Here is a 12,455-nt window from a genome sequence, read left to right as displayed (position 1 = left end):
TAAGATGAAAAAGAACTCCCTCCTAGTGCTGGCACTCGAAGTCCACCGAAGCAAGGGTTGAGATCTCCGCTCAGAGACACTCATGTGCTAAAAAACACAGTAACCCGGCTAAGCAACTCGAGGAACCAAGATTGAGTTCAATATCTCAAAAGATAAGATGCAGAAATGAGGAGAGTTGCCTTCCTTATATAGATTTCGTGGAGCAATTTTCCCTCCATTTTCCTTCCATCGTGGGTCCCTCACTGGACCATCAAATTCTCCTCCATGCAAATCGAACTAGGGAATGTGTATTCTCCTAGTGTGGGTGGCCCCCAAGTACAAATTAACCATATCGAAATAACTTCTACTAAGTCTAACCTCCTAATAAAATCATATGGGCCACATCACCTCCAAAATCGGCCCCAAAATGTAGAAATTAATTATGTTCCAAAATAATTTAGGAAGGGGCATTACAGTCCTCCCCTCCCAAATGTTGCTTGTCCCCAAGCAACTTCAGTGCTGGATGCTCAAGTATGCGCTTGCCCTCCCAAATAGCATCCTCATCTGGCAAGCTCCTCCAATGCACCATAAATCGCTTGTCCTCAAGCAATGCCTAAGAAAGCATCCTCTCTAACTATTGCTCCCCACTGTCACTGCAAAATGTGCCAGGGTCCCAGATGTGCCACTGGATCGTGCCTAACCTCTACACTATCTTGATATGAAAGAATCCTTCAATACCAGGATCCCAGGCCATCCTGTCCAACATGAAGCTCCCCTCGCTCCACTCATTATCTTGCCCGATGCAAGCACCAGAAGTCCCCTACTCCATCAATGACTCGCTAAAGCCCAATGGAACATTTGTATGATCTCCCCCTATAGTAGCCAATGCATCCCTAAAGGTTATTGAGCTGTGAAGAGCTGTGATGCCCCAGTTCCCTAATAGTCCCAGAGTGGTGCCACCATGCTGACGTTGCGCTACTCTGACTATGACATACTCCCCATCGTGCGCAGAAAATATCCTCCTCTACTGAGGGCTAGTGGCGAAAAATCTGTGAAAGTCAAGCTCATCCTGCCCGGGCATCTCCATGATGCCAATATCTACCCCTCCATTGCCAATCTCAACTCTGAGCCATAACAAGACAAGTCTGCCTCGCCATGTAGTGGAGGTTTCAGTGATCCCCCATGTGTCAAACCCAAAGTGAACCAGATAATCCTCTGCCATGACCCTGCTCATCACAAAGTGGAGCAATATGCCCACCAACTAGATCCCTGAATTCCCCAAACATACAGGGAAATCATAACTCCCACTCCTCACAAGATGTCGCTGCATAACTTCGTTACCAACTAGAACCCATCTGGCCCTCATCTTTGATCCATGTATGTATTCCCTGGGTGGACCCCAAGTATAAGGAGTAGGTCTCATGCCTGTGAACCTGCCCTGCTCCTGCCAGACCACGCAGTGAAATCCACTATCCCAACTCCTGATGATACACCTCGACACTGCTCGGAGTCTGGGTACCCTCCTGTAGACGAAGTCTACCATCCACCATCCCTCAAGTGTGAGCTCAGGGGTGGAATATATGCTACCTCGACTATCAACCACATCATCCCTAAGCCTGTATCCGACAGCTCGTGCACCTACCAAGGGTCTCAACTAAAGAGTCTCCTCTCGGCTCATGGCACGCAGTGTCTCATCCAACTATCTAGGGTGAGCCTCCCATACCCTGCTGCCTGAATGGAGAGTGTCAAGGGGAAACAACCAAACACTCTATGACTATAAGCAACACTGGAGGATGATGGGTGGGTATGTCCCAAATGGTATGATCAAAATTCTGTCGGAATGCCCAAGAGTCATCCCACAGACGACACTCTCTCCGCCTCGGGTCTACTAATACCTCCATCGAAGCCTTCTCTCCGCTAGGCATGGTGTCCCCAGATGCTCAACAATGTCCTCATCGATCCTAGGTGAGCTGCATCCAACGGTACACCTAATGCCCTATCCATATGCCCCCTTGGAGGCAACGCTCCAAGAGCTCACTGCGCCGAACCATGTGTCACTGCACACCACCAAGCAACACCGCATTCCTTAACATGCCACTGTATGCCGCAACCTATCCCTAAAAACCACTGGATACCCCCGGCTACGACTATGCCATCCTGTACCGTCATATGTCCCACCTGTGCCACTGCACCGGTCACTCCCCGCATGTACTCAATGTGATGTGAGGCACTCCCCCATGTGTCTCCATCCCCATCTGTAAACCAATGCTCCGCACTAGATGATCCTACCCATCCCCGAATGAGATGGCCTAAAGTTGTGTCCCTATGCGTCGGTCCACACCCGACCGGTATCATCACCTCCATCGTCACATCATCATACCCTACCATGGATGGATCTTCACTCCAAATCCTCCCAGAGGAATCCGAGAAGTGAATCTCCCTATGTATCATCAGTGATGCTACCCCTGGGTTGCTCCTCTGCGTCCTCTATGCCCCACACAAAAGTGAAGAATCCCCAACTCCATACAAGGCGCCATCTGGTGGCCTACCAATGCCACCTCCTCCGACAAACTCCTGGCAAAATGTGCGGATCACCCCGTGATCTTGTGTACCAACGTCGTACCAAGTCAACCCAAGAACCCTGTCCATAAACTGGTTGGCCACTGTTGCTGACCGAAACTCTCCTAGCAGAGGTGCATGCTCGACTACTAGGTCAACTATACCCTCTAGGTCATAGTCAACCGATATAACTGGGAAATGATTGGTGGTCCCTCCCAGATCCCAATGCCAATCGGGGCTTCCAGCATCCCAAGTGCCTAGAAACTCCTACTGAGCTCCACCTGGATCCACTACCATCTCCATAGCCCACTCCACCGAGTACCAACTCAGAATCTCTCGCTGTCTCATCTCGCTATCCTGGTCAGTACATAAAATCTGACTAGGTAGCTCTGTCTCTCTCTGTCCAATGGGCCAAGGTAACCTAACAGTGTTGCCAGCCCCGTCTATGTATGCCCAAAGAGGGTTGTTCTCATGCTCCAACATGCACTCTAGTTGCACCACTAGGGAATCCAACCACTCCCCAACGTGAGTCAATTTGGTTGTGGACTCGGCACAAACCACGCTCATGCCCTCCAGCTCCTTGTTCTGCTGCAGAATAGCCTCACGCACTAATGTGACCTTCCTTTTTAACGCAAGAAGGTTGACCTAAAACTAGTGGAATTGTTGTGGGCCTCTATCACCTGTAAACTCGGTCACAGCTCCAAATACCTCAGCAACTATTGCCATCTCGTCCATGGGTTGCTCCTCCTCAACAAATGGCTCTATGTGTGTAGGCTCTATCTTCTCCACCAAGGTGTCAACTGGGGCTATCAAAGAGGTCGCTAATAAAGGTGACTCTTGTGCCACACTGGGTATATCGATGTGCTCCTCACCATCCTGTGGTCTCTCAACATCATGCTCAACCTCCTCCTCAGGCTCTTGATATCTAAAGCCAGGTTTCCACTAGCAAAAGCGCCCCCTAGTCTCACCCTCCTGCTCCTTTTCAGGAGATCTGGTGCCCTGATCTAGTCGACTTTCCCCACATGATGTAGATGGTTGCACCCCCACGACCTGCTCACCTCTAACGTCTCTGTTATAAGGGTGAGGATGGGTTTGGTCTGTCACCCCCCTCAACTGGGCCAACCGTTCATCGTCCCAATGAATTCTACCCCAAAATTTTTGCATACTGGATTTCCCTTGAGACATGGGTTTGTCATACCCAAAGCTTCCACGATCTTCTGGCTAGTTTCCCACAACTGGGCCAAGATCATGCTCTAATACCACTATAATGTTCCAAACTAGGGAAAATAGTGTTATGCAAAGTGGACAAATAAAATAACACCATAAAATTAAATCAGACCATCAAACCACAAAATTGGCAACCAAACTGCTTTGTCTACTCATTTTATTAAATGGGAAGAGTTGTACAACAAGGTGCTGGAATGTGTGCACCTGGGCTTGCTCTAGGTAAGCTAGCAAAAGCACAAAATGAACAATGGAACACCCTCCTCAAATCTGTTGGTAATCTGGCCCAAGAGCTGTGTTGTTACTGCCTAGAAAGGTGTTTCTGCCTGAAATGATCTATTGTTACAGCCTTCCCTGTTGCTCCGAAAATTCCAAGAAATTAATCCTAGCCTCTACACAAGAAACCCAGAATAACCCACGAAGGAATTGCCCAAATGTTGACCTCTGAATTTTGGCCCAAATTCCCCTTAGCTCCTCTAGCTACTGGTTGAGTTGGGACCCCTGTTTGACCCCTCAGACTGCCCAGAAATTTTTATAAATTAGAAGTGTGATCCTTGCCCAAAACCCAGAAAGGGTCTCCCTTGGTTCCAACCTTCAAAAATTGACCCTTCACATTTTGGCCCTCCTCCAATTTCGAATTTTGTTGCCGTGACTGATCCTTTCAATCTCTGCTCTCCCAACTCTAGCAATCCTCCTCAAACGGCCCTCCAAATGATCTCCCAGCACCCCAGCACCAAACTCCCCCGGATGGTGCTGCCTCAAAGAGTCTCACTCCAGTGACTGTGCAGTCATGGAGGAGATGACGTAGCCCTGCGTGTGATGAAATGAGAGTTGCGTGTGGGATGGCCCTCTTGTCTGTAGTTGCACTCTATACTCCTGAAAATGATGAAAGGGTGCTCCCGTCTCCCCAACTTCCCGGAGTGCCTCACACTGTGACTGCGCAATCCCCGCTTTGTTGTAACTCCCCCTGCAGCTGGTACTCGACTTACAGCTGTTGTAACTCGTCTCCCTGCTGCTACTACAAACTGAGATGAAAAAAAACTCCCTCCTAGGGCTGGCACTCAAAGTCCACCGAAGCAAGGGTTGAGATCTCCGCTCGAAGACACTCGTGTGCTAAACAACACAGTAACCCGGCTAAGCAGCTCGAGCAACTAAGATTGAGTTCAATATGTCAAAAGATAAGATGCTGAAATGAGGAGAGTTGCCTTCCTTATATAGATTTCGTGGAGCACTTTTCCCTCCATTTTCCCTCCATCGTGGGTCCCTCACTTAACCATCAATTTCCCCTCCATGCAAATCAAACTAGGGAATGTGTATTCTCCTAGTGTGGGTGGCCCCCACGTACAAATTAACCACATCGAAATAACTTCTACTAAGTCTAGCCTCCTAATAAAATCGAATGGGCCCCATCACCTCCAAAATCGGCCCCAAAATGTAGAAATTAATCCTGTTCCAAAATAATTTAGGAAGGGACATTACATCCTGACTGTTGGTTTATCATTTAATTTCTGAGGCTAATTCTGGGTTTGTTGCAGCAATTTGGAGTCAAATTATTTGAGTTTTCAGGTGATCTAGCTTTTGAAAGAATTGTGGACAAGTTGAACAAGTGGTCTTCTAGGCCTTGGGCCTCAAAGGTTTGGTATCTAAACTCTATTTCCCTCACTGTCTTTTGCTACAGCACTCTGATCTATTCCCAATAGTGACATAAACACCCATAAAAGTGCCTTAATAATTCCACAATTTTGCTTTACATACTAAGGAAGTAATTTCACATATTGGGCAATTTTTATTTGAGCAAAATTCACATGTTTCACTGACTATCATTTATGATTCAACTCAATACTAAGGTCTAATACAAATTAATGGCACAAGTATCTTTTCTGTCCATTTATTGACTGTCATCTAAAGTGAAAGAAAGAGGAGAATTCTGGGCCTGTTAGGCATTTTTTACCTCACTGTGGTCATATTTACTCACTGTTGTTATAAGAATTCATTTATGCTCATGATATAAGGCACATAAGGATTTTTGCCATAGCTAGTATTGGGAACATTAAATTTTGAAGTAAATTTATTATTGATCTTTCGCTACATTGCTCCTGTGGTTTTAAGAGATCTAACATTGTTGTTTCTTGTCGTGAAAATTCCAAACTGGAACCCTATTGCAACAACTGGAGATTATTCTCCTAATTGTTAATTTTATTTAACAATTTATTTGTTGTTTGCTACGGCAAATACTGAAAAAATCACATTGCAACCTTCACAAATAAAATTCTGCGGAAGAAAATAAAACGCTCGATGCTGAAAAATGCTAGCACACACACATAAAAAATAACACAATTATTTTTCGACAAAAGTCCCCAGAAAAGCCTAATGCGGGAGAACCGGTGTAGTAGCTAAGGGTTTTATTATTATGCAGCAGTGAGAAAATCTGAGTACAACTGAATGCCGAAATCTGGCAATCCAACAGAGAAAAATATTGGCAAAAATCTAGTGAGGAATTTTCTTCACCCCACACGCAAACACCTAACACGACTTGCCTTCAAAAATTCGGCCTTCTGACCCTCTGCATTTCCTGCTGGACGGCTAGCCTCAGACTGCGTGTGTGTGTGTGCATATAAGTTACAGTATAATGAAAAAAACAAAAGCAGTATCATTATTAAGTGTAAAAAGGAAAAAAAAATGGAAATATTTAAATGTTCAAAGACCAAAAATGGATTGTAATTCCAAAATGAAGGAAGGAATATTTTCCTATAAAGGTTTTCCAATTGCAGATTATAGATTATTTACATTTGAAGGGAGTATCCAAAGAAAAGAGATTAATGTCCTTATCAACACAAGCGACAAAGAAAATTACATCAATATTAATTTGGCAAATCAGTTATCAATTTCAGAACCATATATAGATGAAAGAGAAGACATTTTTGGCAAGAAATGTTATGAAATTAACGATTTACAAATGACAATTGATAATTAGGAATGTATATCCCAATTCAGTGTTATAACTTGTTTCAAAAAAAGATTGATGTAATTTTCGGTTTACCCTGGTTTGAAAAACTAGATACCTTCATATTAAACACACAGAAAAAGCTTTTGATTTTTCTCAATAAGAAAAAGAAGACGACACTTCAGGGCATTATAGTGAAGTTAAATTCAACAGTACCTTCATCCAAACATCTTAATGATATATCAAAGGAATCACTCAGGGAAATCAAAATTCAATATCAAAGATGCAGAAAGAATTTGACGAAGTTAGCTACTATAATCACTGTTGATAATATCGGCGATATATCGGCGATATTCGGAAATATCGCGATATTTTCGGCAAAACGATATATCGCCGAGAAAATATCGCGATATTTTCTGTTTTGAAAATATCGCAATATTTTGAAAATATCGGCAAATATCGGAAAATATCGGCAAAATATCGCGATATTTTGAAAATATCGGCAAAATATCGGCTATATTTAAAAATTTGAAAAATTTATTTTTTATGCTTGCCGATATTTGCCGATATTTTGCCGATATTTTCGCCGATATTGCCGATAAGATATTTTCTGGACCCTCGCCGATATTTTCCCGATACCGATATTATCAACACTGACTATAATAATGAAAAGATTTCTTGCTTAGAAGATCAGAGTCAGATATTGCTTGCACAAGTCAAGAGCAAGGAAGAGCAAAGTCCACAGGAGCTCTGCGCGAAGTGTGACACAGAGGAGACAACGTAAAGGCTGAGGGTCCATCTAAGAGGCAGTAAATTGCTGTGGAGTGTGAGAAATTTCTCACAAAAATTTCTCTCAGTATTTCCTTCAGTTTAGATTGTCAGTAAGACATCTAAAATCCTTGTACTCAGATTTGTTGCAGAAGATTAATAAGAAAACCCTCATCTGCTGCACCGGTTTTCTCAAATTGGGTTTTTCTAGGAACAATTGTCCAAAAATAACAGTGTTACTAATCTTGTGTGTGTGTGCTAGAATTTCTCAGTTTCCAGCATTTTATTTTCCGCAGTGATTTTGTTGTGAAAATTGCAGTTGCGATTTTATTCGTTGTTTGCCGTAGCAAATAAACTGCATAATTAAATTTACAGTTAGAAGAATATTTTCCGGTTGCTGCAATGGATGAAAGTTTCACAGGTTTGACTGAATTTGGATCTGTTCTTGGAGGCTGAGTTGACTGCTCCTTTGACTAAGTTTTTCTGGGAACTTTGACCCATGTTGACCGCAAGTCTGCACATAGGGTTTCTGCAGGTCAAAGTTTGACTTTTACCAGATTTGGAGGGACGGTCTTGGCACTGTTTTGACTGAACTTTGACTGGCATTCAAGGCCGCATCATTTGACTGTTGACTGGACAGATTTGGAGGAGGTTTGACCGTTGACTTTTGTGCTGGTTAGGGCTGCTGCTACTGCCACTGCTGTTGACTTTGACCAGAATTGCAGATTTGACTTGTTGACCAGATTTTACTATTGGGCTCATCTTTCATTGGATATTGGTTGGTTGACTTTTGGGATAGTCAAAGATTTGACTTTGAATCTTTGTTGATGAATTGGAACATTGTATCTCTCTACTGAACATTTGATGACAATCTAATAGAAGAAAATTTTGGAAAGGGTTTTCTCCCTTGTGGGGTTTTTCCCTAGTCTTTGACCAAACACTCTCTCTCTCTTGTTCATGGCTGTCTTCTATTGTGCATTGGTTTTACTGTTCTGTCTACAATTGCTTATTGTTACTGGAAGATTGAATTATAGTGGATAAATTGATTGCTAATTGAAGAAGAATTGGAATAAGTGATTGTGTTAATCATAGAACAGTGGAAAATTTAACAGCCAGTGAGCACTGGGTAGACTCAATCCCACAGCTTTGGTACCATAATAATGTTTAGAATGCTACAGCCATTAAGAAAGTAGAGTCTTCAACATGCAACACAGGGACAACTTAAGAACATGAGATTTGACAGGTATATTTGATATCCAGATAAATCGATGAACAACATAACAAATAGCTGATGAATAATTATACCCTGATTTATTAGAGAAATCATAGTCTTTTGTATGATATGTACTCATAACTTACAGGTCATGAGTATAATTACTCATCAGTGGCTCACTTGATACAACAAATAAGGAAAAGCCTTGACTATATGTGAGGGGTTTAGATTAGCTGCCCCAAACCCATCAAACTTGGGACCGCAAAGCCCACTTACTAACCACCAATGTAGGCTATAATCTCCAACTAAGAGTGAGTCATAAATGACATTAATGACCACTCAGGGGCCACCAGGTCCAACTTAACAACCATTACACCAACATGTCACAAGGTATGATGGTATGTAGTTAAGAAGATTGACATATAGATAGGACATAAGAGAGATGACTATCCTAATGGAGATGAATCTACAAATTAATTATTAAGTACAAATAAACGTGATTGTGTATATTGTAACAATGAAGCGATCAAACGCAATTACTAGCTTTATCCAAATTCAATGTCAATGCTAGCGTTATGAAGACTGAGGAAACGAATGCTAGTAATGCTCCTTGATGCCTGCGTTTTATTAATTTGTTGACTATGTTTAGCATTTCAACTTTCCCTGATAATTTGCTATCTATCTATCTATGTGTGTGCGTGTTTTCTCTGTTTCCTAGGATTTTTCCAACGCCATCCCCATTTCATAAACCATTCCCTTTTCCAAGTTCTGTGCAACTTTAGATTTGTGCATAATGTTATATTATCAAAGTCTTTAAGTCCTTATGTATTGTGTAGTTAAATTTTGATAAGCGATGTGTTGCATCACAGGATGTAACAAGCCAACATCCCAATCCTTGTTAAGTCAATATATATACATGCAAACGACACGAGAGTGGAATCATTCCTGTATAATATTTGCTCTAAGTGTAAACAACATACTTCATTCTTGTTCTTGTTCTATGTAAACGTATCTCATTGATATGTATGTGGTTAGTCTATGCATGTATTACAGCTCTTCTTTTCTTCTTTCCATTACACCCAGAATCTCATAACTTGAGGAATTATTGCAGATTATTGTGTTTGGTGTAGGGTCAATTCACATGAAACTACATCCAACAAGGTAAAACCTATGTGCTCATATCCCAACCATCCAATTGTCGTAGACAGAATAGGTTCTAAATTTAATTAAACCTGAAAAACAATACATAAAATAATTTCTTTACTTATTACCTACCTATGATGATATACAAAAACAATAAAAATGTTATAAAACAACATACTCATCCAATTTCCATAGACAAGAAAAAGAGCATTGTGACTATCCAGCCCTCCTATCACTATCAAATATGACATTGTTTTAACCTTATCTAAGCCCTTTATAGTAAAGGGAAAGGTGACACTTACCTCCAAAACAAAATGAGGACCATGGCCTGCAATTGCATTTTCACCATCAGGGAACTGCCAACAAAGTAAAGGCTTTGTTATGACCCTTGGAAATTTTTTTAATAAATGTGTATCATCAAGATGCACAAAAGAAAAAAAGAAATCATATTAAATTTCACAAGTGACCAAAGGTAGGCATTCGGAATTCAAGTGTCGAGCAAATATTAAAAATGAATTTGGAGTGATTAAGGGAGTGATATTATATAATTTTTTGACCTTTTTTATATTAATGTTTTTTTCTCTCTATATATATTCCATTTTTTTATATATTTGATTTTTTTATGACTATATATATATATATATATATATATATAATATTTTTCTTTTTTAAATGGCCAAAGGCATTTTTTTAATGGTCAAAAACCTTATTGCAGAATGGAGAATCTCCCAAAACTTGTGTAGAGAAATGTTTGAATCACAACGGCAATGAAGTTGACGACAGGTTGATGGCCAAAGGCCAGATTAGACTGACTTTGTGCGGCGGTTGAGTGTCCATAGGATCGAATAGCTATGATACCAAATGTTATGAACAAAGTTCATAAATGCCGCAGAATACTCAAAAGATCTGAAATATATAAATATCCATGATAGGACAACAATATATTTATATAAGAAATGTACAGAAGATATGAGATGATGGAATTGCTACAAATGAGGGCTTGCTTATATACCTAGGCAGGTGTCCTTTCATGAATGGTCATGTCCCTAGAGACATGCCTCTTCTATACTATTCATTATTTATGATTGTTAGATATATATATATATATATATATATATAAAGAGAGAGAGAGAACACAGCAGCCAATAGAAGCCCTGCCTTAAGGACAAAAATGATAAAGGATTTCTAGTCTCATGGGCTTAGGACCGTCATGGTTGGATACTCCTCATCATGCAAATTCCAACAGTATATAGCATGTCATGGGATTCCTCACAGTTTGGGAAATATGCCCAGTCAAAAACCCTTGCGGTCAAAAACCCCAAAAGAGTGATGATGTGGCAACATTATATTGGCCAGACAAATGGCACATTTTATAAGAAGGGCTTAGAAGTTTAATTTATTATGGTCACATTTTTTAGCAAAATGCCAAAAGAAAATCTAGTCTTGCAAATTTGCCATGGTCCAAAACTTGGAGGAAAAGACAATTTATTTCAAATTTAAATGGTCCTAAATTTGGTGGGAATTTTTGGCTTATTTGAAGTTTAAATTTTAAAAGTTCTCCCTCCTAAATTACCAAGTTGGTTTATCCTAAAGACACCTCCACAAATCTATATAAACAAAGGCATTTGGATCCTTAAGTGCAATCGAATGAGTTGAGATTTTCTCTGTAAATCAATTCGCATTCTGTGATCTAGTTGCGGCCTTGGAGTAGTCCTGAAGATCAGATTGAAGGTTGAATGTCTGAAAGGGTTTTGGGCTTATATCCTTAAGCATGGGTTTCGTTGGAGTTTAATTGTGCTTTGCAGGTGGATTTCGCTATGGCACAAGTCTTCTTGTGATCCCTATCTTCTGCAGCCAAATCTAAGTTCTGAAATCATTCTCATTTCTCTGCAGCCAGACTTGTGACAATTTGTATTTGCTGGAGGCTACTTCTTATGGACAAAGATCTGTGCAAGTGTTGCATTTGATCCAGGGCACCTTAACAAAGATTCAGTTGGGTTTGATAGTAGACTTCTGAAGCCTTCTCTGTGCAAGGATTGGTATACACAGTAACTGCGTTTTTTCAAGTGAATTCAAGGTGGACTTAAGCCTAATAACTGTCGCCCTTGTGAGCAAATTTACTGGGTTATGTTGTACTGATATGCATGGGTTATAATCTCTGTTGAATTCTTCCTTGAAGTTTCGGCCTTGGAATCTGTGGGATATCGACCTATTGAAGCATCCATCTAAACATTTAACAAACATATGAAGACCCTACTTGATCCCCTCTTGGCACATAATTCTGGGCATAATCAGAAGTGTGGTTTCAAGTAGATCTGTGCGAACTAAGGCAGACTTCTAAGGCCTATCGAAAGTTTCTTCAAGGCACGAACAGTTGAATTTAAGATCAGATCATGGCACAATGTTTATCTCTTGTTAAGCCCAATAAGATGATACATATATGACGCAATTCTGTAACAAACATCTAAGGTATGTTCTAATTCTGCGAGCAATATAAAAACTCTAGGCAGTGTACTTAAAAGTCCTAATGGTTGTGGAGTAAACTTGCTTATCTGAAGAGAAGTTTTTGAAGGGTTTTAGGTACAGTCTTCAAATAGACTTGTGCATGCCAAATTTATTGTTTTC

General features: G+C 40.9%; 1 protein-coding gene across 1 annotated transcript in view; it reads right to left on the bottom strand.

Annotated features, from left to right (window-relative positions):
• LOC149204349 (uncharacterized) overlaps positions 1–12,455 on the bottom strand; it is a 525,276-nt gene that overhangs the window by 358,788 nt on the left and 154,033 nt on the right. Inside the window, exon 5 of the mRNA XM_089394693.1 lies at positions 10,133–10,186. Within this exon, the coding sequence (XP_089250819.1) occupies positions 10,133–10,186 (54 nt within the window). The remainder of the gene's footprint in view (positions 1–10,132; positions 10,187–12,455) is intronic.

This window comes from Pinus tabuliformis, chromosome 1_2, assembly GCF_031772625.1.
Source record: "Pinus tabuliformis cultivar Carrire ecotype Pingquan chromosome 1_2, CPIR1, whole genome shotgun sequence".
Taxonomy (NCBI): domain Eukaryota; kingdom Viridiplantae; phylum Streptophyta; class Pinopsida; order Pinales; family Pinaceae; genus Pinus; species Pinus tabuliformis.
Note: the sequence above shows the minus strand (reverse complement) of the source record. Positions and strands in the feature narration are given on the sequence as shown.